The 25,079-nt window shown below is 37.8% G+C and overlaps 2 protein-coding genes across 3 annotated transcripts in view; one reads left to right on the top strand and one right to left on the bottom strand.

Moving 5' to 3' along the window:
• Window positions 1-4,644: 4,644 nt before the first annotated feature.
• Window positions 4,645-11,767, top strand: SETD9 (SET domain containing 9). The gene is made up of 6 exons (XM_032280417.1): window positions 4,645-5,115; window positions 6,560-6,927; window positions 8,079-8,202; window positions 8,598-8,713; window positions 9,591-9,696; window positions 11,230-11,767. The coding sequence occupies exons 1-6, from the start codon at window positions 5,018-5,020 to the stop codon at window positions 11,315-11,317; spliced, it is 900 nt and encodes a 299-aa protein (XP_032136308.1). The 5' UTR covers window positions 4,645-5,017; the 3' UTR covers window positions 11,318-11,767.
• Window positions 11,768-13,699: 1,932 nt separating this feature from the next.
• The window catches only part of MIER3 (MIER family member 3), a 32,604-nt gene continuing 21,224 nt past the window's right edge, over window positions 13,700-25,079 (bottom strand). Inside the window, exons 9-13 of one of the 2 annotated variants that reach the window (XM_032280392.1) lie at window positions 24,574-24,655; window positions 22,672-22,766; window positions 18,005-18,132; window positions 17,782-17,924; window positions 13,700-17,673 (exon numbers count right to left, since the gene is read on the bottom strand). In XM_032280392.1, the coding sequence (XP_032136283.1) occupies window positions 17,216-17,673; window positions 17,782-17,924; window positions 18,005-18,132; window positions 22,672-22,766; window positions 24,574-24,655 (906 nt within the window). In that variant the 3' untranslated portion in view covers window positions 13,700-17,215. The remainder of the gene's footprint in view (window positions 17,674-17,781; window positions 17,925-18,004; window positions 18,133-22,671; window positions 22,767-24,573; window positions 24,656-25,079) is intronic. The other variant, XM_032280401.1, reaches the window with a different exon arrangement.

The raw sequence follows: 25,079 nt of genomic DNA, 5'->3' as shown, positions 1-25,079 counted from the left end.
GATCTTTTTAAAACATGAATCAGATCCTTTCACCCTCCTGCTTAAAACCCTCCAGTGGCTTCCCATTACTCTAAGAATCCCAACTCCTCCAGGACTTGGCCTCTTCTCTTTCTCCCTGACTTCATCTTTCCCTTTTTTTTTACTTACCATGTTCCATAACCCTTTTTTCTTGCTTAAACATGTCTAGCTCCTCCCTACTCATGCTTGCCCATTTGCATTGCAATAAGGAATACCTCAGGCTGAGTAATTTATAAAGAAAAGAGGTTTATTTTGTCTCAGTTCTGCCAGCTGTATAAGAAGTGTGGTGCTGGCATCTGCTCCTGGTGAGGCCTCAAGAAGCTTCAAATCACGGCTACAGGCAAAGGGGAGCTGGTGTATCACATATAGAGAGAGGGAGCAAGAGAGAGAGGAAGGACATGCCAGACTTTTTTCAACAACCAGCTCTCACATGAACTCACACAGCAAGAATGCACTGATCACCATGAGGACACAACCAAGCCATACATGAGAAAGCCACCCTCATGACTCAAGCCCCTCCCACCTAGGCCCATCTCCGACACTGGAGGTCATACTTTAACATGATGAGATTTGGAGGAGAAAAAAGCCTCAAACTATATCACTACCTCAAGTGCCTTTGCATTTCCTATTGGGAGATGCTTCCTCTTGAGAGATATCTCCCCGTGGATATTTTCAAGTTTATTGCCTTCTTATCACTTAGGTCTCAGCCATTCATGTCATCACCCTATCAAAAATTGCTACCCCTAATCCCACACCATGTGACCCACATAAAGAGAGTGGGGTCCCAGCAGGAAACAGATAACACAAGCAAATTAAGACAATTTGAAAAGAATTGTGTAACAGCATGGACAGAATGAAAGGAGACCACAAGGAGATTGTATAGAACCATGGAGCTGGCAATGATGGAGTGCTGTTACCATCCACAGGCATGAATGAAACCCGGAAACACAGAAGACTACATGAAAAGGACATCTGGCTGAGATATAGCCAGTACACGGAGACCAGCACCTCACTCTCCTCTCTTCCTGCAGTTTCCTGCCAGTGCGCTCCACTGGTCGAATCCACTTGGACACAGGAAGACAAGGGACCTTGTTGATGTGCAAGCCAGTCAATCCCTCAGGGTGTGGACAGTGGATCTGGAAAGGCTACATTAGATATCCAGCCTACTGTCTTCTCTTTATCCTGCCTTAGTTTCTTCAAGGCATTAATCACTGTCTGACATTATTTATGTGTTTACTTAGTATCTGTCTCCTGCATAGAGCTCAGGACATAGTAGGAGTTCAATAAATTATTAAAAAATCAAATTCATCTCATTTTGAACTCTGGAAGTCGCAATCTACCCAGGGATATATGCCCTATTTGTAGATACTGAAGACACTGATGTTAAAGATTATTTTACCAGCCAGGTACAGTGCCTCATGCCCGTAATCTAGTACTTTGGGAGGCCAAGGTAGAAGGACTGACTGAGTTCAGGAGTTCAAGACCAGCCTGGGCAACATAGTGAGACCCTATCTCTACAAAATTAAAAACTAAAAACTTAGCCAGGCATGGTGGTCGTATGTCTGTAATCCCAGCTACTTGGGGAGGATAAGAAGGGAGGATTGCTTGAACCCACGAGTTAGAGGCTGCAGTGAGCTATACCCTGTCTCAAAAAAGAACATTTTTCCTACACAGTAATTTTGTGATTTATAGCATAAATGGGCTTTAAATAGAAAACCACAACACATACATTCTTATCTTCAATTGGGTAGAATATTTGGGGAAACTGGAAACAACAGGAACTGGGAAAAAGAGTCAGAAGAAGAGGGTAATTTTGAATAGCAGCACATCTCCCTGCCCATCATGGTGAATCTTTTGCTTGCTATATGTGATATATTATAAAACTGTCTGCCAATTTGTCATTCTTCATTCATCTGTATTTAAAATCTTATGTAAATCATTAAAGACACAGATGATTTAAAAGACACTATGAACCAATGACCTACTTTTTACAGAACACGAAACCCAACAACTACAGAATACATATTCCTTTCAACTGAACACGGTATATTCACCAAGATAGAGTGCATGCTGGAACATAAAACAAGTCAATAATTTAAAAGAACTGAAATCATTCACGTTTTCGGACCACAGTAGAATTAAACGGAACACCAGTTACAATAAGATATCTAAAAATCCCAAATATTTGGAAATTAAAAACACATTTCTAAATATTTAATGGATTAAAAACATAAATCACAAAGAAATTTAAAAAAAAACATTTTGTACTAGATGATAATGAAAATACAATATATCAGAATTCCTGAGATTTGGCTACCAGTAATACTTGGAAGGATATTTATAACTTTAGATGCTTCTATTAGAAATGAAGGAAAGACTAAAATCAGTGACCTAATATTCTACTCTAAGAAACTAGAAGAAGAAGAGAAAAATAAACCCACCACAGTAGAAAACATAATAAAGATAAGAACAGGCTGGTCATGGTGACTCATGCTTGTAATTCCAGTGACTTCGGAGGCATAGGCAGGTGGATCACTTGATGACAGGAATTCAAGACCAGTTCAGGCAACATAGTGAGACCCCATCTCTAAAAATAAAAAGAAGAAGGAAAAAAGATAAGAACAGAGACCAACAAAATGAAAAATAAGCAGGGAAAATTAATAAAGTCAAAAGCTGTATCTCTGAAAATTGACAAATCTTTTCAATCTTCGTCAATCTTTTTTTTTTTTTTTTTTTTTTTTGAGAGGGAGGTTTTTTCCTCTTACCCAGGCTGGAGTGCAATGGCGCGATCTCGGCTCACCGCAACCTCCGCCTCCCGGGTTCAGGCAATTCTCCTGCCCCAGCCTCCTGAGTCGCTGGGATTACAGGCATGTGCCACCATACCCAGCTAATTTTTTGTATTTTTAGTAGAGACGGGGTTTCACCATGTTGACCAGGATGGTCTCGATCTCTTGACCTCGTGATCCACCCGCCTCGGCCTCCCAAAGTGCTGGGATTACAGGCTTGAGCCACCGCGCCCGGCCTCTTCGTCAATCTTTAAAAAGATTGACAAATTCAATTACACTGATTAAGAAGAAAACACAAATTACCAAAATCAGGAATGAAAGTGGGTTACTACAACAGACCATACAGACACTAAAAAGCCAGTAAGACAGTATTTATGAACAACTTCATAGCAAAATATTTGACGACTTAGACAAAATCAACAACTTTCTTGTATGCCACTTAATACATCCTGGAACTGAATTGACTCAGTTTAGCAAATCAGGTAAATCTAGAGTATGCCAAATTATCAAACACAGTCTGAGAGAAAAGCCTCTAGAGTTTGCTAACATTCTATACGATATGAATGAAATAGAGACATTGGCAGATACTCTATTTCTTTCAGAATAGAACAAATTAGTTCCACAGCTACTGGCATTTGGCTGTTTTTTTGTTTTTTTTTTTTTGTTTTTTTTTGAGACCGAGCCTCGCTCTGTCACCCAGGCTGGAGTGCAGTGGCGTGATCTCGACTTACTGCAACCTCCGCCTCCCAGGTTCAAGCGATTTTCATGCCTCAGCCTCTCGAGTAGCTGGGACTACAAGCATGCATGGCCACATCAGGCTAATTTTTTAGTTTTTGTTTTTAGTAGATAGAGGGTTTCGCCATGTTGACCAGGATAGTCCCGAACTCCTGACCTCAGGAGATCCACCAGCTTCAGCCTCCCAAAGCGCTGGGATTACAGGCGTGAGCTACCGCGACTGGCCTTGGCTGAATTTTTATTAGATCTGAGCTGTTCAATTTCAACTTCAGTTTACGATTCAGCCTCACAGGCAAATAGAGGAAATGATACCAACGTATTTATCTATCAATAAACACTTGGTGATTTGAATGTGATTAAGGGATTCCTGTAGTTTGCCCCCCTTAAAACTGAACTGTGTCCAAACCTGTTCCAAATATGTCCGTGCGCGTGTGTATGCATACGTCTGTTCGGGAGGAGCAGTTGGAAAGGTCCTTTTAAATTTCTTCTATAGAGGGACTACTTCCCATCTCATCCTATGAGATCCACATTATCCTAAATTCCAAAGCCAGATTAAGACAATAACACTACAAGAAAACTGTGGAACAATATATCTCATGAACACAGATGCAAAACTTCTAAATAAAACTGCCAAATTGAATTCAAGAACATATTAAAAGGACAAAATCATCTCTGGTTGCTTGAGGGATTGGGGAGGGGCTGGATCCCTATCTTCGTTGTGGTGTCGAAAACCTATCAAATTGTTTACTTTAAATATGTGCAGTTTATTGTACCCCAACCATACCTCAATAAAGCCGTTTTTCAGAAACATTTGCCCATACAGTTTTGCCTTTGAGTGGTTGGGAAAATGAAGAGAAAAACGAGTGAAGACAGGACATCATCGCATTTTGTTCTTACGCCCAACCCGGTAAATTTGGGAACGCGGGTTCACGCTGGAGAAGCGGTGGTGTCTGGGGAGGACTACAAAACTCGGGTTCCCGAAGTGGGGCTGCTCCGGGGCCACGGAGGGAGGGGGAGAGAACGTCGAGAAAGAGGCAGAGCTCAGGGGAATGGAGGATGGAACACAGAGCGCGGCCGGGACAATGGGGCAGGCCGGCCGTCGTGACACAAAAACGGGGCGGTCCGCTACCGGGATGCGGTCTCGACGGCGGGGTAGCCCCTGAGCCCGGTGACGCGTTGCCCACACCCAGCGCTAGCGCGTGTGCGCGCCCGCAGAAGCACCCGAGCGACTGGAGGAAGAGAAAGGGGCCAAGGGGCCCTCCTTCCAGCTCTACGCCGCTCTCATTCAGAGAGCTGAGGTCAAGAAAGGGGAAGGACGGAGCCCCGGAGCAACAGAAGTCAGGCGCTGCCAGGGACACGGAGGGAGGAGCCAGGGGAGGGCCGCCAACCGCGGCTCCCGCTCCTCCCCGGGCCGGGGCGGGCCCGAGGCCTCGATCCGCCTTCCCCGAGCCGTCGTGGTCACGGCCCGCGGGGGTGCCATGCCGGGACGCCTGCTGCGGGGCCTGTGGCAGCGATGGCGCCGTTACAAGTACCGCTTCGTTCCCTGGATCGCGCTGAACCTAAGCCACAACCCGAGGTGAGAGGGCGCGGCGGCCGGACGAGGAGCTTCTGCCTTCAGCTCCCAGACGCCACCACTGTTGCGGGACGTAGGCGGAGAGCCGGAGGCGGACTGGGGGCCTGAGGCGGGCGGGGGGAGCCAGAGGTGGGCGGGGCCTGAGGCGGGCGGGTGGAGCCATAGGTGGGCGTGGCCTGATGCGGGGGCGGGGCTGAGGGGGCGGGCCTGGAGGGCGGACCCTTAGGCGGCGGAGGGGTTTAAGGACCGCTGGGCAGTGGCGGGCGGGGTCAGGGGAGAGCTGGCGGCCTGTAGCGGGCGGTGGCTTCAGGTGGGCGGGGCCTATGGCCTCTTTCCCAGTATCCGCCGCGCTGCCGGGCCCGCTAGGCCGGGTTCGCCTTCGGGAGATGTTACCTGTTCTTCCCTATTGCTTTCGGCGCTGACTGGGGTGCTTGTATCTGGGCAAAAAAATGGAAACTTTTTTAAGAGACCGCTCCTACCGCGTGAGAGCGCGTGGCCTTTTCTCCACCAGGGCTTAGTTAGGATCTTGAACTTCCTCAGAAAAGCGAAGCCAGGGTTTATTTTCATAGTTCATGGAAGTACTTCACGTGGTGAAGGCAGCCCAGCCCAGCCAGGCTGTGAGAATAGCGTGGAGTAGCTCGCGCGTTAAGAATGGGCAGAACAGCACTCAAAGCAGGTCGGGATGATGGGTTTGGGATTGGAGTGCGTCCCGCCGGCATTATTAAGGACGCACTAGTGATCGGCAGCACAACACCGTGCTTACCAAAGAAGCTGTGCCTCTCTGAAGTCAGTGTCCGAAAAATAGGGAAACAAAGCGCTTTCCCGAAGTTGCATACTAGGGAAACAGATCAGTTGTATCATGACTACGGAACTGTGAGGCGGGAATTACAATCTTTATGTTCAAATACAAATAATAGTCTGAAAAAAGAATGGTTATGAAAATAAGAGATGCAGTTATTAAAGACGTTAGTACTGCTGGAGGGAATGCCACAAAGTATATGATGTTCAGTATGTCTTTGAAACTACAAGGCCATTTTTTAAAAGCCATTGAATGTGAGGTCATTCATTCTCACTGTGATGACCTTCAGCTTGGCTGTTGGGTGTAGTGCCGGAAAGAGCTGAGCTTCCTTTCTGCCTCTGGCTGTCCTGCTTACTGGCTTTGAGACCTTGGTCAAGTTCCCTAGTCTGCAAAAATGGAATAATGTAAGGACCCCACAGCGTGTGTTATAGAGTGGGCCTTTCATAAGTACTGGCTACTTGGGTGGGAAGTGTTGGGAGTTAGCTAACTAAAGCTCCCCCAAACAATTCTTTTCTGAACTGTTTCCAACCCTTCACACACATGAGAATAAGCTTATAGTTCATTAAGTCCAGTAACCCAGAAAGTATGCAGATAGTTTGGCTTTTATCCGTTGAAGGGGCAGTGAATAGAAACTTTTCCCATTTTCAGGACCCTCAGATATGTTCCAGAGGAATCCAAAGACAAAGTTATCTCAGATGAAGATGTCCTAGGAGCATTACTGAAAGTTTTCCAGGCTCTATTCTTAAATGATTTCAATAAACAATCAGAAATCTTGACTGTGCTTCCAGAATCTGTTAAATCAAAATATCAAGACTTACTGGCAGTTGAACATCAAGGGGTGAAACTGCTTGAAAACAGACATCAACAGCAAAGTATCTTTAAACCAGAAGAAATTCTTTACAAGACTTTGGGTTTCAGTGTTGCCCAAGCAACTAGCTCATTGATTTCTGCTGGAAAAGGTGTCTTCGTTACTAAAGGATTGGTACCAAAGGGCGCGGTTGTATCTATGTATCCTGGTAACAGCACGATTAGTATTATACTTTGCCAAGCTTCTTACATATTGATAAATATAAGTTCAACAAAATACCCAGCCCTGTAATCCTTAGAGTAAGAGATTAAATTGAAAACTCGAATTTCCATAGATTTTTACAATTCTAATTTGGAAATTAACTGTTTGTAAATTGTTATGTGTTAGAAAGTATCCTGGAGTATTTGCTGGGATAAATGCATTTTTTTAATTCCAGGAAATCTTTCTAGTCAATGTTTACATTTAGAACATAGTAAGACCTACTTTGACAAATTGCTTAAAAAGCACTCGAGAAAAAAGTCAGTTTGGTTTAATTGATAGCTAAAGATCAAAATGGTATGGATCAAAACGTAAAAAATAGTGTTTAAACCCGTAAATCACTCAATAAAGACCTTCCCGCCCTTTCTATACTTGGAAAGTAAGGCAATTTCTGGGTAAAAGATCATTGACTAAATGCTCAATAGACAACATTATGTGTTAAACTAACTATGTTATTTGGTATAGTGGAAAGTGTGTGTGTGAATATTTGAGCCAGATAGACCCATGTTTTTAAAAAGTAATTCTCTTGTTTTTGAATTTTACATTCCCAAGCAAGGGAGTTTCAGTTTCCTGCTGTACAAGTAACCTAATTGTGTGAAGACTAAATAGAATAAATAAATTAATACTAAAACAAGTTTAGTAAAAGATGAACATGCCTGGAACATGGGAAGCACCCAGTAAATATTTTCTCCTTTTGTTTTTTGCCAGTGAAAGGAGAAACAGCCTTAATGTCAGACTCATCTGTTCCCGTATGTGTCTATATTATTTAATTATTAGCAAAGTAAATTTCTTCAAACTCTTTAGATGTCGTCACATTCTACTTAAAATGTGTGTGTGTGTGTGTGTGTGTGTGTGTGTGTGTGTATCACTTTGTAAAACTGAGCCTAAAATGTGACGTTCATATTATCATTAACCAAGGTGCCCATATTCTATTTTGCTGTGTGGATAAATTGATTCTCTGCTCTATGTGCTATTGGACATCCACTCTTTAGGGGGAAAGTAACTAAAGACAATGTAATTATGTTTCAGAGAAGAGTTCTTATCACAATGCTTATGCTTTGTCATATTACTATAATATTTCTTTGTCTGGTTGTATAATAGGTACAGTATATCAGAAGTATGAGCCGATCTTTTTCCAGTCCATTGGAAATCCATTTATTTTTAGATGCCTGGATGGGGTACTCATTGATGGGAATAATAAAGGAATATCAAAAGTTGTGTACAGGTAAGTGATGTCCATGTTCAAATTTAATTATAGGAGACAGAACCACACTTACCACAATGGTTATGACTAACAGCATTTTTACTTTATTTTTTATAAAAAGAGATGGAGTTGCTGTGTTGACCAGGCTGGTCTCAAACTCCTGGCCTCAAGCAGATCCTGCCATCTCGGCCTCCTGACATGCTGGGATTACAGGCTTGAGCCACTGCACCCGGCTCAGCATTTATACTTTAAACAAAATTCTGTTTAGATAGTTGCTGTGTAACAACTCAGTTGCCCTATTGATTATATAAAACTCTTCGAAAAAATACACTTGCTTAATTCTAGTGTTAATTTTATATTTTTGAATTCTATTTTAAGATACAGATGCATTAGCTAATGCTTTTCACCTATTTCAGATCATGCAATGGGAGGGATCGACTCGGCCCTTTAAAAATGAGTGATAGTACCTGGCTAACGTCAGAAATTCATAACCCCCTGGCTGTGGGACAGTATGTCAACAATTGTTCCAATGGTAAGAAGGCATCATGGGGCTGTGAGACAAGATATGGCAATGGCTAATTCTACTTCTTTGTCACATGACAGAGTGCCAAAGGCAGTTGAGTATAACATGTAATAAGCTAGTCAAGTCCTTAAGCAACTATCACTTTTAGAGGGATGATGTCAGAGAATTGGGGGAAATAATGATATACATTATTTATAATTCTTTAATTTACTGTTTTTCTTCTGATTTTGTAGTGAATATAGGCAACTGATAGCAACTGCCCTTTTGATCATTATTATTTTAGCATTTTTAAAATAGAAATTACTTGGTCACTGCTCAAGATAGCTTTACAGATAAATGACTAGACTAGTATCTGCTTTCTGTTGCTAAGTTTGTGAGTCACTATATCTTCTCTAGGACTTGACTTTCCCATAGGTAAAAGTCTGATTGTTTGATTACATTTAACATGGGCTTTGGCATTAGTGAGAAACGAAGTCCAAGCCTGACTCTTTTATTAATATTTAACCTTTAATATTTCTGAGCCTCTATTTTCTGATATATAAAAAGTGAACAATAAAACATACATATATGTTTATTATGTATGTTGGTACATATTATCCAAACATATGCTTATTATATATGTTATTTATGCAAAAAGTAAATAATAAAACATGTTTTATATATGTCTTACTTTTTGAATATTTTATTTTATATATTTATGATTTACTACATATTATCTAAAAATATAAATAAGTAAATAAAATCTAAGTGCCTAGAGCATAGTAGTAATTATTTTGAGCATGTTTTGATAATTTAGAAAAACAGATATTAAGTATCATAATTCAATTCTGTTTTCCATGACCTTGTATAATGGTTCTTTTTCTAAAAATTATGTGCTCATTCCTAGACAGAGCAGCTAATGTCTGTTATCAGGAATTTGATGTGCCTGCAGTTTTCCCTATAGAACTGAAGCAATATCTTCCAAACATTGCCTACCGCTATGACAAACAAAGGTTAGTTTGCTAAAAGAGCATTTCATATCTTCTGTCTTATGCTATACTTAAAAAATTATAGAAGGAAAAGCTATGCAGAATTTGGGAGTTTTTTTAGTGAAAAATTATAACTTAGATTTTTATGTTCATCACACCTTAACATGTTAATGTAGGCTTATTTGAAATTGAAAATTTTCCTTAAACCTAGATCATTCTGCTTATTTTTACCCATTTTTATTCTATGGTAATACTTCATAAGTATCCACCTTAAAGTTTTTTCAAGTGATTCTGTCGTTTTTCCTACCCACAAAATCTTCAAATATATTTTTACTTTGATCATTTATAATATCATGTTCTCTACCTTGTATGAAAGCACCCAGTTGAAGAAAGAGGCCAAATTATACGATGATTTTTTTGCAAATTTCACTGTTAGATTCTTCATAATGAAAAAAAAGGACTATATCCAGAAGACACATATTTTAATGTAGCATTTATTTTCTGTTCATTAAGTAGAAAGTCTACTGAGAATATTCAAATAACAATTTTAAAATATAGATAACTCTGGAGAGCTAAGAGTTCTTTGTTAACAGTGATGTAGAAAGGTATCTATTATTTCACTGAGTTGCTAGCAAACTTTATTTTATATAGGATCTATTAAATTGTCCTTCTAAAGTGAATGATATTTAAAACATGAAATATTTCATATACTTAAAACTTGAGGCCAGGCATAGTGGCTTAAACCTGTAATCTCAGCACTTTGGGAGGCCGAGGTGGGTGGATTGCTTGAGCACAAGAATTCAAAAACAGCCCAGACAACATGGCAGAACCGCTTTTCTGCAAAAAGTACAAAAATTAGCTGGGTGTGGTGGTGCACACCTGTAGTCCCAGTTACTTGGGAAGCTGAGGTGGTAGGATCCTTGACCCTGGGAGCTGGAGGTTGCAGTGAGCCAAGATGGCACCATTGTACTCCAACCTGGGTGGTGACAGAGCCAGATCCTGTCCCAAAAAAAAAAAAAAAAAAAACTGAAAACTTGATAACTTTTGCTTTTCTGCATGTATATGTTTGTGTGTTTATCAATTAGCTTTTCTTAGCCATATACTCCAGGGCATGTTATTAGAACTTTGAAGGTGTACATGTAACAATATCTTATGATGTCTAGAAAAAAGTATTTTTTTAAATTCCAATTAATTTTAAGTAATTTTATTTTTCAGAATATAAGATACAAATGAATAAAAGAAAAACTATAATGTCATTTTAAAATCCTTTTTGTGATACTAGTTTTGGGGGCCTAAGCTTAGAAACAACATTGTCAGAAGAAGTAATCAGTTGTATAAACATTGATTTGTGATTTTTTAAACGTTATAGACATACTCTCATTTAGAATACCTGCATCAGGGATAAGTACTCTTTCCTCATGGAAATCAAACATATAAACTAAAATGTAAGGAACCTGAGTAAAGTTACATTTATAAAACCCATATCGGTTATATTAAAAATATGAGCTTATATTTATTAATGTTCTACCTTTTGTATATTTTTCTTTTTGTTTTCAGCCCACTTCGATGTGTTGTTCTTGTCGCACTTAGGGACATCAAACAAGGAGAAGAGCTTTTTTCAAACTACTACACAATTGTCAGCTAACTCTGTGAATCAGAAATTAGGTTTTCTACTCAGCTACTGAGTTAATTCTAAGTATTTTTTTTGTTAATCACTTCTCTGAATTCTACCTGTAGAACAAATATTTTGAGACCTAATTGGAATAGGAATTTTTTATGTTTTTGTTGATACTATATTTGTTCCAGTTTCATGATAAAAGCTATTACAATTCAAATTTGCTTCATTACAATTTCAAATTTGTAATGCAATTCTAATTTTAATTGGTTTTCACCTGAATACACAATAGCTTATTAAATTAAAACCTACTACTTGAACTTATAATTTCAATTTTTCTTTTGTTTATTTTGTAAGCTCTGTGATTTATAAAATTGTAGCCCAGCATCAGCAGTTCTTGTAGTACTGCTGATGTATACAAACTTCTGTAAAAACTTTTATTTTTACAGAATCAAGTAAAAAATGTCTGTTTTGTTCTCATGAGTAAATTGGTATGTGTATATATAATGTAAAGATGGCTCTAGCTGGGTAAGGGGAAAATGTGAGGTTATTATGCTATTGTCTTTACTCTTTGAACATTTTCACAGCAAAGAAAAGGTGAAAAAAAAAGTGCAAGATAGTGTTGGTGGGAGGGACACTTATTCCACGTGTTTCATGTCTTCATGTGGAGGCTTCCACTAGTAATGTTCCTAGCCTCTCTCTCCACTCACTGGAGGAAGACTGATGACTGCCTGATTATGTTTGAATAACTAGGCACCCATGTCCTGTACCCTTCTAGATCCTTCTCTGTGGACTCTGCCTGCCAGCAGAAAAAAATGTATCCTGACAGTTCTCTGCCTTGTGCAGAGTAGCCTGTAGCCAGCCCATCCAGTGACAGTGAGTCTAGGTGTAATACATTAGCAAGCCAACCTGGCTGCAGCCCTGAAGCTACCTTCCCCAGTTTTATTAGCAATAGTTACTTTGACCTCCATCAATCTGACTCCAGCTCTCCGAGTTCCAAACTTGGATAGGAATGTGGGTGTTCTTGACTGGGCTCCTCAAATCTTCATGGAACCTATAGAACTATATTCTGACCACTTTCCTTACAATAAGCTTTACTCACCTAGTTTATTGCAATTTCAGTGGCCTCTCAATCGCCTTCCTTATTTCCACTCCTATCCCCCTTACACAACATATTGCCAAGTGTGATTTTTTTAAATGAGTCAGGTCTTGAAAGACCCTGCTCAAAACCCTCCTCCTGTCATGAAGTCCTTCACATGCATGATCTGCTCATGACCTCAGAGCTCCGCTCCTGTTCTCCCCTTGCTCACTCCACCTGGCCCACACCTGCCTCCTGGCCACTCTTCGAACCTCCCAGGCACACTCCCACCCCAGGACTTTTGCACTTGTTCTGCCTGTAAACATCTTACCTCAGATAGCCACAGAGTTTGTTCTCTCCCTTGCTGTCACCTCAGTGAGGAGCATTGCCTAATCACCCTATTGAAATTTATAATCCCTCAAGGCCCCCACCCAATATGTTCCTCATTCTACTTCCCTATTCTCTTTAGCACTTACCATCAGCAAGCTCAAGCATACTCTAGTTGGAAATTATGGCCAAAATGGCTCCTAGTAACCCAGATGTAACTAGATAATCCTGCTTCCACAGGCTTTTCCATCTCCTAAAGCCTAAAGTACTATGAGCTCTCATATGGCACTTGGTTGCATTCTTGCTGTATTCAAAATATGTGTGCTTAACCCCACTCTGAAGGCATTTATATCATGTCTCCACCACAGAGCCCTACACGCTAAGGTCCTTTGGTGTCTGAGAAGGAAGGAATGTAACCAGAGCAGAGGAGTCAAGGTTTTTGCTCTCCTTTTATCCCTTTCTTGGCCTTGTACAAACTGGGTATTATGGGCAGTCTGATCACTGCATATTAAAAATGGAACTACATAAAGCTCTGGTCAGAACAAATGAAATACGGGGACAAACTTGTGAAATAAGGCCAAGATAGTAGCTTTAGCTTGAAAAGATGTTTAGGAAAGCTATGACTAGAGTCAATCAAACTATGAATAACATGGATAAGGAAGACTAGTTGACTGTAAATATAGACTAAGTAATATTTGATCAAATTTCAGATACGTCTTCCTAAAAGACAGTTACCTAAAACAGTGTTTGAAACATAATATTCGACAAATGTTTCCTGAATTAAACTAAAAGTATAATCCTTACTTTGGACTTTTATTATACATGGAAAACTATTATAGAGGATTTAAAGAAAACATTTAATCTACCAACTTCACTACCTATCATGTATCTTATTTACTACATGTGAAACCAATTTAACAGTGGTATAATAGCTACCTATTTGGTATAGCTTAAAATTCATTAAATAACGTATCTATTTTTGGCAAATATCCACACAAACCAAGAAAAAAAGATTCCCAGATTTTTATTTCTGGAACTGTACACCAGGTATTAAAGTACAACAAATACAAAATAATGCTAAAAAAAATCAGTGTTTATGTACAAATATTAAAATCAATGCAACAATAGCAACTTCCTCTTGAACATCTGATACTGAAACTTGTTCTGATTGTCACTAATTTATCTCATACTCACAGGGTACTTACTTCAAACTGGGACAATTGGAATCACTGGTCATCTAAGAGGAATATTAATATCTACGATATTTAACAATAAAACTAATAGTTTCCTCCATTTAGTGAAAAAATTAGGAACTTTTTAAAAAACATAGTAATGTCAATATTTTATAAATTATTTCAATTTCCATTTGTAGACAATGTGCTTTGAAACTCTGGGCAAACAATCTCCTTGGTGGTCAGGATTATTCGTTAGTTTACATTCGAAGTTGAAATATTCACTAGAGACTTTGGTTAAATTAAATAGTATCACTACGTACTATTAGATCTGATGTTCTCAAATATTTACGACCCTCAACATTTTAAAAAGGAAATGATTGCACAACTCTTTGACCTAATTGTACAGATTTTAGTATTTTTTAAACAGTAATTTACATCCTTCAAGTAAATTCAGCAGTTGACCATGACAAGAGGAAAACTAAACATTTAAAAAGCTAGCATGAAAAAGATGAAGTACAACTAACAAATGTATTGCTATAATCACAGCACCAGTTACACTTCTAAATGAATCCACTGTCCTCTTCAAATTCCCTGTACATAAAAGATATATCAGCCAACACTGCAATTGCTAACCATAAGTTTTTGGTTTGTTCATAAGAAAATATTGCGGCAAAGGAAAAAAAAGAATTTATCACAGTTTCTTATAAGAATTGTGCTTAACACTTGATAATAAAGGCATTATTGTTTCTTCATACGACTGCAAATCAGTTGTTTTCTTGCTTCCAAATGCAATTCTTTTAATAAACAGTAACAAATTCTCTGTTAAGATGTTTAAACTGAGAGAGAGAAAAAAACAGTAAATCCAGCTTTTAAAAGAAAATTCAATAAATAGCTATTTTACATGGATAAAGTCATAGTGGTACAATTTATGAATGTCACATCAAGCATGCACAAAAATGGTATTATACATGACAGAAGTAGTCAGAAAATATTGAATTAGATCTAAAAAGATATGAAGAATTTACACTTATATACAAAAATCTTGCAAATTATTGCCTCATTTTAACAAGGAATTAAAAGTAAACGTTACCAGCTAGTTAGCACTCTCTAAGAGGCTAAAATCAGATTGGCATTTAAAAATCTGTTAAACTAGCTGGAATTTATTTTTCTCTCATACCATCTTCTGGATTTTGGTCAAAAATCTTTATTTAAATAACTAAAGTGTCCATTCAACTTGCTGATAATCAAAACTTTAGATAAGAAACACTGTTTCTATCTTATATCAAGACCCCAGCAATGCATAGATAAACTGAATATATTACTGCATCAGCTACTGAGAATGGGCATGTTCATTTAAGTGCAACTGGTATTAGCATTCAGTCATCTTTGTGTAAATTATTTATACAGACCAGCCACTGTAAACCCAGAGTAAAAATTAAAGTTATAACAATGGAAGATTATGGAAGATTATGGCCAGTATCTTACTAAATTATAGAAAGTGTACTGATTTTTAATAAAAGAAATAAGGTTCAAAGTTTAGCACAACAACACAGCAATTAGAAGCTGACAACTTGAATAAAAATATAAGAAAGCAACACAGAGCCCAGGCTACCCATTATTTACTGTGTGCATACAGGAATGCTATACTTCGGATGTATAAATTAGAGACTGATTTTAAGTTATTAACTACTTTTTGTCCACTGTGCTAAACTAAATTTTATAGTAATGTGCTACTGCATAAACACTTCAAAGCAATCTTCATTAAAATGCTGCAAAGAAAAACAATACACGTCATCCAAAATGAAGGATGTCATTGCAGTTCACAGTTTGTATAATAAATACCCTCCCTTTCGATCACTAAGATCACTACATCCTATCTACTCATCAGCACAACCTTGAAGCAAATTATACCTACAAGTATCAGCAATGCAGCCAAACATTAAGGTTTTTTGCAAAGCAACTAGTAAAAATCAATAATTTTAATTAAGACGGTACAGAAAAGGTCATTCTCTATTTTAACAGTACTATAAAAGCAAAGATTACATCCTAATACTGTATTACACATTGTTTAATTCCCCTTATAACTTAAAAATGCATGTTTATAGCGCAAAAATGGCCAAAGTTTAGGACAATGGCTTCTCATTCACAATATTTGGAATAAAAATAAAACTGAGTTTGAGACACATCTGAATGTCTATCACTTTTTAAAACTTAAGTGGTAATGTACCATTCTGTTTCAGATAGGAACTCACATTTTTCTTGCCAACTCTTCAAGCTTAACAAAAAAGCTTAAATATACTTCAAGGTTCTACTGCATTAGGTATAAAATCTAGAAGTCCCTCTAAATATTAACACTTTGAACTGCAGTGCTACAAACAACTTAAAAGGTGTCCCAAAATGTAAACCATTGAGTGGCAATATCCTAGGCATTGTAGACTGTGCCTCTGCGAGTCGACTGCCTCAGGATAAACTAAATTATCAATGACTGGTATGAGTTTTTAAGATTACAATCTTGACAATGGTGGACAAAACCCCATCTGAGTACCACATTTTTCAAATGCCAAATTTTTAGCCAATAAATGACGTTACACAGAAATCTCCTGGCAGTAACATGACCAATTCTGTGTAAGGTAGCCCTGGTCTGGAATTTTGAAACAGGATCCAAGCAAGCGTCTTCATTATTTGCACACAGTTCCTCGTGCTGGCTTCCATAAAGATGGACTTGCTGTTTTGTAAACTGAAGTGCTCTAGTTGAATACAATGAGAGAAGTTTCCGTTTTTAAAAAATCCTTGCATGTTTGTGCAGTTTAAATAAACCTACCCCTGCTTTTATTAATTAAGAAAATAAAACCAAAAAAATGCTACATTGAGCAGGGATTGGGATCGGTACCTGTAAACATAGTTATTCCACTGCATCCATTACGGCAAAAGGAATTTACACAAAAAGAAGCCACACCATTCAGTTCAGAAGATCTGTGCTGGTTTTGAGCTGGTGGCCTCTGTCTACAGGTTTTAAAATTGGGAGTGAGGGCAGTGGGGAACAGAAAAGAATAGAAAAAGGGAGTGGGGAAGAGGTATTGGGAGATGAGGAAGAGAGAAGCAGAGCTTAAAGCTGCACCACAGAGTTCAATCTTAGTTCCCAACTCTGCTGATCATAGTTCATTTCCACATTTATGGATTGAAAAGTGAAAATACTCTTGATAAATCAAGATATAGTTCTATACATACTGACATCACTGATGTCATAGTGAGAAAGGTTCAAACTTCCAGTGAAAGACTATGCAAACCTGATAGCTCCCCTCAAGTTCACTGCTCCTGAACACGCAGTTTCCGGGCTCCTCACTCAGGTCACTCAGAGTGCAGGGCCGCGTGCTGATGCAGAGCATGGGCACTGATGAAACCATTGGTCTCGTTGGCAGACAGACTGCCAAAGTCAGCCACCGAAACAGCCATTTTGGCACTGGTGATGTGATGTGTGTGATTTTCAAAGTCCACACCCAGATTATTTACAGAAACTTCATTCATAAAGGATTCAGGGACAGCAATGCCCATTTTCAATCTTTTTGCTGGTCTCTCTGACTCTTCACTGCACATGTTCATAGGGTTTAGCTCCGAATGATAAAATCCAGTCTCAAATAAATTAAAACAATCACTTTCCCCATTGCTGGGCAGGGTGAGTAACTCTTCTGTTACAACAGGCACATGATTAACTTGTCCACGGGGTGTGCTGCCCAGTGGAGGAAAGCTATCATCCAAACAATTCACATCTGTGGGGTCGCAGACGGTTGCTACACTGTTGGTCAACGCTAAAAAGGAATGGAAAACCGTTTAAGTGAGTGGTCCTATGAAATGAAACAGAGGACACAATTTTGCAACATGCTGTTCTAAACAACACAAAAAGATCTTCATTTTACCTGTCAAATCACTGGCAGTGAAGGAGTTGAGAATGTTTAGCTGTTGATCAGGAATAGGCTCAGGCCGGTTAGAAGTTAAGGCTGAAGCATTTACCGTCCCACCCAAAGCTTCTGTTTCATCTACTAAACGATCCATATAGTCCCTGAAAAACACACGCCAGTATTTTATGACTGTACATCACAGTTAAAAATAAGTCTTTGACGTCAAGCCCACAGTACTTACGTAACTCCAGGGTGATGGTTATATCGTTTTTTCCCAAATCTTGTCTGTTGAGCAAAGTAATCATAACGTTCAGATTTCTTCCACATATAGTAGAATGCTACACATTCAGCAACTGTTCTAGTTCTCACCTAATAAAAAAGTTGAATTTTAAAAAAAAGAACTCAACCATTTTTGGGGGAACTTTTCTTTTCTAAAACACTACTACAACTTCAATCTATGGGTCTTATTTTTCTATCTTCTCAATTATAAAGTTCTGAACATTTTTATTAGTGGAATATTTAATAACGAGGCCATTTTCAAAAGCCCAAGCTTTTTAAAAAATCAGAATGTATTAGTTTATAAACAATTGTGAATCCAGAAATTATCTCACACCTTTACAGAAAATCCTAAAACCCTGGCATCCTTTACTTTTCTTCACTGAACTCTGTGATTTTGACTACAGTGAGGGTTAACTGTGGATTAACTAACCCCTGAGAGGTCCATAAATGGATTTCACTGGGATCTATTAATTCACAAAATTATATTTAGATACACTTTTCTGGGGATAAGGAATGCAGCCTCATCAGATTGAGTTTCACTTTCCAAAAGAGATGAAGAACCCTTGGCAAATGGACCGACAATCTATAGCATCTGGAATTTAAGATGATTTACTAACTAAAGGCAGGGCTTTCTCCCTCCAATATGTTTGGCTTTTAGATCCAACAGATTTTGGAAATAACAAGAATAAAATTTAAGCCTCATCAACTTGGCTCCACACCCAAACCAGGGTTCCACTAACTACATACAGCCACAGATATGAATTCAGATGTATGAACAAAATTCTTCATCCTTATCCAATAAACACTTTCTCCCTTGCTTAATCAGTACCCAATAAGGAAGTTTCAGTATCTCTATCCTGACTCCTAAGTTGTGATATAAGATTGCTAATATAGAAACAAGCTTTTTAAACCAAGAAATACAGTATACCTTTCAATAAACATCATTAACTATAAGTCTTCGCAGAGAATGCAGGCTTCGTGGGGCCACAGACCTTTTCTGTCTTATTCAATGATGTATCTCTAATGCCTAAAACAATGTCTGGTAAGTGGAGTGGAAGGACATAACTGTACGGAATTAATGGATAGAGTAAATTTCATAAGTCATTACAAAACTGTTTTATTTTTACTTAAAAGGACAATCCAGACTTCTTTAAAAATGTTCTATTCACTAAATTATATGCTTTATCTCATCTTTGAGAAACATTAGGTTTTCAAACATACAGAAAGTGTGAAATTTTCAGCATCAATACTGGAAGGTCTAGCTAATGCAGTAAGACAAGAAAAAGAAATACAAAGTATACAGATTGGGAAGGAAGAAATAAAATTGTCTCTGTTCACAGGTGACATGACTGTCTACGTAGAAAACTCCAAAGAATCAACAAAAAATCCCCTGGAACTAATAAGCACTTGCAGCAAAGTTTCAGGATGACAACTGAAATCTGAAATTTAAAATATAAGACCATTTACACTAGCACCCCAAAATTAAAATACTTGGATATAAATCTAACAAAATACATGCAAAATCTATATGAGAAAAACTACCAAACTCTGATTAAAAAAATCAAAGAAGAACTAAATAAAGAAATATTATACGCTCATGGATACAAAGACACTTCATTATTAAGATGTCAGTTCTTCCCAACTTGATCTACAGATTCAGTGCAAACCCAGTCAAAATCCCAGCAAGTTATTTTATGGGTTTCAACAAACTAATTTTATATAGAAAGGCAAAATACCCAGAATAGCCAACATAATACTACAAAAAGATAAAATCAAAGTATCGACACGCTACAACTTCAAGATTTACTATAAAGCTATAGTAATCAAGATAGTATGTTATCGGGGCAGGGGGAGAGAGACCAACAGATTTAAGGAAGACAGAGCCCAGAAATATACCCCAGAGATACAGTCAACAGATCTTTAACTAAAGAGCAAAGGCAATTCCATGGAGGAAGAATGTCTTTTCTACAACTGGACATCCACATTAAAAAAAGAAATCTAGACAAAAGCCTTACTCCTTTCAAAAAATTAACTCAAGATTAATTATAGACCTAAATGTAAATGCAAAACTATAAAGCTCTTAGAATATAACTGTAGAAAATCTAGGTGACCATTTGTTTGGCAATGATTTTTTAGATAAAATGCTAAAACTTTTACTCTGCAAAACACACTGGTAAAAGAATAAAAAGACAAGCCTGAAAATGGGAGAAAATATTTGCAAAACATCTATCTGATAAAAGAACAGAATCCAAAATATACAAATAACTCCTTAAGCTCAATAAGAATACAAACCACCCAATTAAAAACTGGGCAAAAGATCTGAATAAACACCTGAAAAAAGACATACAAATGGCAAATAAGCATAAGAAAAGATGGTAAACATCACACTCATGAGGAAATTACAAATTAAAACAATAAAGAGATGGCATTAAAAACTGTTACAGTGGTGAAAATCCAACACTGACACCACCAAATGCTGGTGAAGATGTGAAGCAATAGAACTCATTCATTACTGTTGGAAATACAAAATGGTACAGCCTCTTCTGAATAAACATATTTTTACCATTCTATCCTGTAATCCTTACTCCTTCATATTTAGCCAAAGGAACTGAAAACTTACATCCACATAAAAGCCTACACATGAATATTTACAGTAGCTATAATCATAATTGCCAAAACTTGGAAGCAACCAAGATATCCTCTAATAGTTAAGTGAGTAAATACACTGGTACATCCATATCATGGAATACTATTCAGTGATAAAAAATAATGAGCTATAAGTCTGAAAAAGAAAAACAAAAAGCCCCATGGTAAAAACTTAAATGCATAGTGCTAAGTCAAAGAAGCCAATCGGAAGAGGCTACCTACTGTAAAATTCCAATTATATGACATTCTGAAATGGCAACAGTACAGATAATAAAAAGATCAATGGCTGCTAGAGTTTGTTGGTAGGGGGAGGGGGAAAGGACAGAGGAAGAACAAAACATGGGATCTTTAGATGAGTGAAACTACTCTGTACGATACTGTACTGGTGGATAGATATTACTATATATTTGCCAAAACACAATGTAATGTACAACAAGAAGTGTGAACTCGAATGTAAACTATGGACTTTAATCAACAATAATGTATCAATACTGACTCATTAATTGTAACAAATGTATCACACTAATGTGAGATATTAATAATAAAAGATATAATAATAACTATAGGGGTGGAAGGGACATATGGGAACTCTATACTTTCTGGTCAACTTTGCTGTAAACCTAAAACTGCTCTAAAAACTAAAGTCCACTAGGTTTTGTAAAAGTGTAAAATACTGATCTACCCACCCAAATACTTCAGAACCCTGACTTTCTTTAGATGAAAAGAGGAAACAAACGAAGCATATTTTAAAAATTATTCCAACTATTCTAATGAATATATGTATATATTTTAAATAGACTTTAGTTTTTAGAGTAGTTTCAGGTTCACAGTAGAACTGAGCAGAAAGTAGAGTGTTCCCAAGTTCTCCTCCTCTCAACATCCTACATTGAAGTAGTACATCTGTTAAAAATCAATGTACCTACCTGACACATCAACACCCAAAGTCCATGGTTTACATTAGGGTTTACTCTTGATGTTGTAGATTCTATGGGTTTTGACAAATACATAACATGTCTCTACCATTACAGTATCACACAGGATGGTTTCATTGTCCTGAAAGTGGTCTGTGCTCTGCCTATTCATCTCTCCCTCCTGCCTAGGCCCTGGCACCAGTGATCTTTTTATTGTTTCCCTAGTTTTGCCTTTTCCAGAATATCATATATTGGGAAACCTACAGTATGGAGTCTTTTCACATTGGCTTCCTTCACTTAGTAATATACATTTAGGATTCCCCATGTCTCCTTGTGGCTTCTTAGCTCAATTTCTTTAATGCTGGATAACAGTCCAGTTCTGGAGGTGCCACAGTTTACCCTTTCACCTCAAAGGACATACAGGTTCCTTCCAAGTTTTAACAATTATGATGAAAGCTGCTATAAATAAACACTTTTGTGTGGACATAAGTTTTCAATGCATTTGGATAAATTCCAAAGAGCAGGACTACTAAATTATATGGTAACAGTATGGATGGTATTGTAAGAAACTTCCAAGCTATCTTCCAATGTGGCTTTACCAGTTTGCATTCCCACAGGTAATGAATAAGGATTCCTGTTGCTTCACATCCTTTCCAGCATTTGGTGGTGTTAGAATATGTTTCTAGTTGTTTTGGTAACAATGCTTCTTCTTTCAGCAACAGCTGTTCTCACTGCTGAAGAGAAATTATTTTGAGGCCACAAACCTCTGAATGGCTTGATAAGAAATGAAAGTCAAGGAGAAATGAGAGTGGGACTTCCTTAAAAATACAGAGAATCCACTTTCTGTGTTAACTGTTTCTGTGAAAAGATATGTGAGCATACTATCAGCCATCCCATAAGCAGGCTGTGGCATCTCTGAGCAAATTAGTCATGTTAGAGTGATATCTGAAATGCTAATGGCAGGGGAACATTAATAAGTTGTTGCTTTTTTCCTCCTTAAGTAACTTATAAATGAGTTGCTTACATTCACTGTAATTGGTAATTTTTCTCTGTACTAATCTGCCCAATTTACCTTATTCTTCTGTATAAGATGAAAATCTTTTCCAAAAAGCATGAGTGCATGTTCAAAGCTTCGGCATTCTTCTTCCGTCCATGCAGTCATTCCTTCTAAAACAAATTTCAAATAAAATTTGTGGGTCCCAAAATTCCTTATGTGAATCACTGATTTATTTTCAATATGTCTTCCCTGTAAAAGGTAATAAACTCTCTCTCCCTCTCTTTTCTCTTCTCTATCTCTCCCTCTCCCTCTCTCTCACACTCACACACACACACACACACACACACACACACACACACACAAATTCTGTATGCAAGAGATTTCAGTTAGAATTACCAGAGGTATGCATACTAACAGATCAAGTCTAGAATATAAATATATAAACCCTGCTTTTTTCTACTACATTATGGGATATAAGAGTTTAACATTTTTCTGTAACATGCTTATTTTTCTAATTAAAAAAAAAATTTTAAACAGTGAGCATATTTTTTAAATAGAAAAAAATGTCTACCTCCTTTACAGGGGGAAAGCAGCTCTGTTTGGTCTTACACCAAAACCACAAGTTCTAGCCAGGTGCAGTGGTTCATACCTGTAATCCCAGCACTTTGGGAGGCCAAGGCAGAAGGATTGCTTGAGCCCGGGAGTTCAAAATCAGCCTGGGCAACATGGCAAAACCCCATCTCTACAAAAAACAACTTAGCCAGGCATAGTGGCAGGCACTGTAGTTCCATCTACTTGGGAAGCTGAGATGGGAGGATCATTTGAGCCCAAAAGATCAAGGCTGTAGTGAGCTGTGATTATGTCACTGCCCTGCAGCCTGGCAGATAGAGTGAGACCCCGTCTCAAAAAAGACAAAAAATAAAACCACAAATTCTTTTAATTAGAGACCATAAGTAAAGTATAATCAATACGTATTTATTTAAAAGTGATGTGTGGAGTGCTATACTCTGGAAATAAGAAACAGTCCATGTGCTCAAAATACTAAATCCCACTTAACTTCCCAGCAGATGTTGGTGATTTCAGTATCTACTTGGGGCACAGACCTGGAAAGTCTTCACAGAGTCATACCCTAGACTTAAGAGTTAGTTATTACTCATCTGTTATCTCTGAAGTATCTCATTTGATACTGAGGACCAGGTCCCCAAGGCCATTAACAGTAGTCTGTAATAAAGCTGAAAAATAGTTTGAACTAAGGAAGAAACCAGTATTTTTTAGAGTTTTGAGAGCTTAAAATAATTTTTTCAAAGAAGCAACTTTCCTAAATGAGACATTTTAATAGACTATCTCAATTCACAAGTTTACATGTATTAGTTTTAATACTTTTCCAAGTCATCTAGTAATAAGTATTATTTTCATTCTACATATACTTAAAGCTATGGTGCATGCAATTCATTTATATAATGACAAAACATACGAAAATAAAAGTTAACCATTTTCCTTGACACACATAAAACAAAAGAACTATAAAATGTTATTAACGATTACTAAAAATACGCTTCTTAAAATAAATTTAGTGGAATATATTATACATGTTTCTTTTCTAATCTTTAATCTCTTTTTCATTTCCTGTCTGACTAAAAAAAAGAAAAAAGTTTTTTTGAACAAAACCATAAAATTAGTCTTTTTAATTACTTTGAACATATTGTCATCTCTGGGGTCTGCTTTGTTCTGTCACTATTTCTTCCAGAAAGTAGAGGCGGTGGGGGTGGGGGGCAGGGAGACTAATTTGTATTTGAACAATCTCTGATACATCTAAAAATAGAGGGCAAGAAAAGGAAAAATTATTTGACATGGAGCTGAACCAGATCTTACAAAAGTGTTACAGGATTGCTCTGTCCCTTAGGATACTTTGTTCATTCTGATCCCCAAATGACCATCTCTCGTCATTGCCCTCTCTTGAACCCAAGTGTTTCTTACCTTGAGAGGCCTTTCCATTGCAGCAGTACCTTTCAATTGCTTCCTTTATATTGTGGTTACACTTGAGAAGTTCATATAGTGCCTGGGGTGGATATTAAATAAAAAGCATTCAAAGTTCATACTTAACAGCATTTTAAAAAACAGGTACAGAAGTCTTAATACTGGAGTCTTGATAAATACTGAAATCCTCTCTAATTTCAGGGCATTCGAAGGTGTATTTGCCCAGGCATTTAGTCTATATAACGATCGTGCAGATAAATTCTGGTACTAAGTGAGTTTGTTCATCCTCACACTACCTCTCAGAAGTCATCTCCCTGTATCATTTTTGATGGTTTTTTTTTGGGGGGTTGTTGTTTTAAAAAACACACTAGGTCTAAGATGAGAGTTTTCCCTATTTTAGATGGTTTTTTCCTAGTTTGGAAAAATTAGTTGCAGTCTATCCCCTGATGTCATTTCCTCCCTGTCTTTTTTAGTTTTAATAAAAGGGAACAGCAGCAGGCCTGGAA

The sequence above is a fragment of the Sapajus apella genome, unplaced genomic scaffold, assembly GCF_009761245.1.
Source record: "Sapajus apella isolate SASKATOON/1434 unplaced genomic scaffold, GSC_monkey_1.0 scaffold1, whole genome shotgun sequence".
Classification (NCBI taxonomy): domain Eukaryota; kingdom Metazoa; phylum Chordata; class Mammalia; order Primates; family Cebidae; genus Sapajus; species Sapajus apella.
The sequence above is the reverse complement of the archived record's forward strand: the minus strand, read 5'-3'. Positions and strand labels throughout refer to the sequence as shown.

Coding starts and splice junctions, on each gene's coding strand:
- SETD9 (XM_032280417.1), top strand. CDS start 5,018: ATGCCGGGACGCCTGCTGCGGGGCCTGTGGCAGCGATGGCGCCGTTAC. Junction 5,116..6,559: donor AACCTAAGCCACAACCCGAG/GTGAGAGGGCGC, acceptor TCCCATTTTCAG/GACCCTCAGATATGTTCCAG. Junction 8,714..9,590: donor TGTCAACAATTGTTCCAATG/GTAAGAAGGCAT, acceptor GCTCATTCCTAG/ACAGAGCAGCTAATGTCTGT.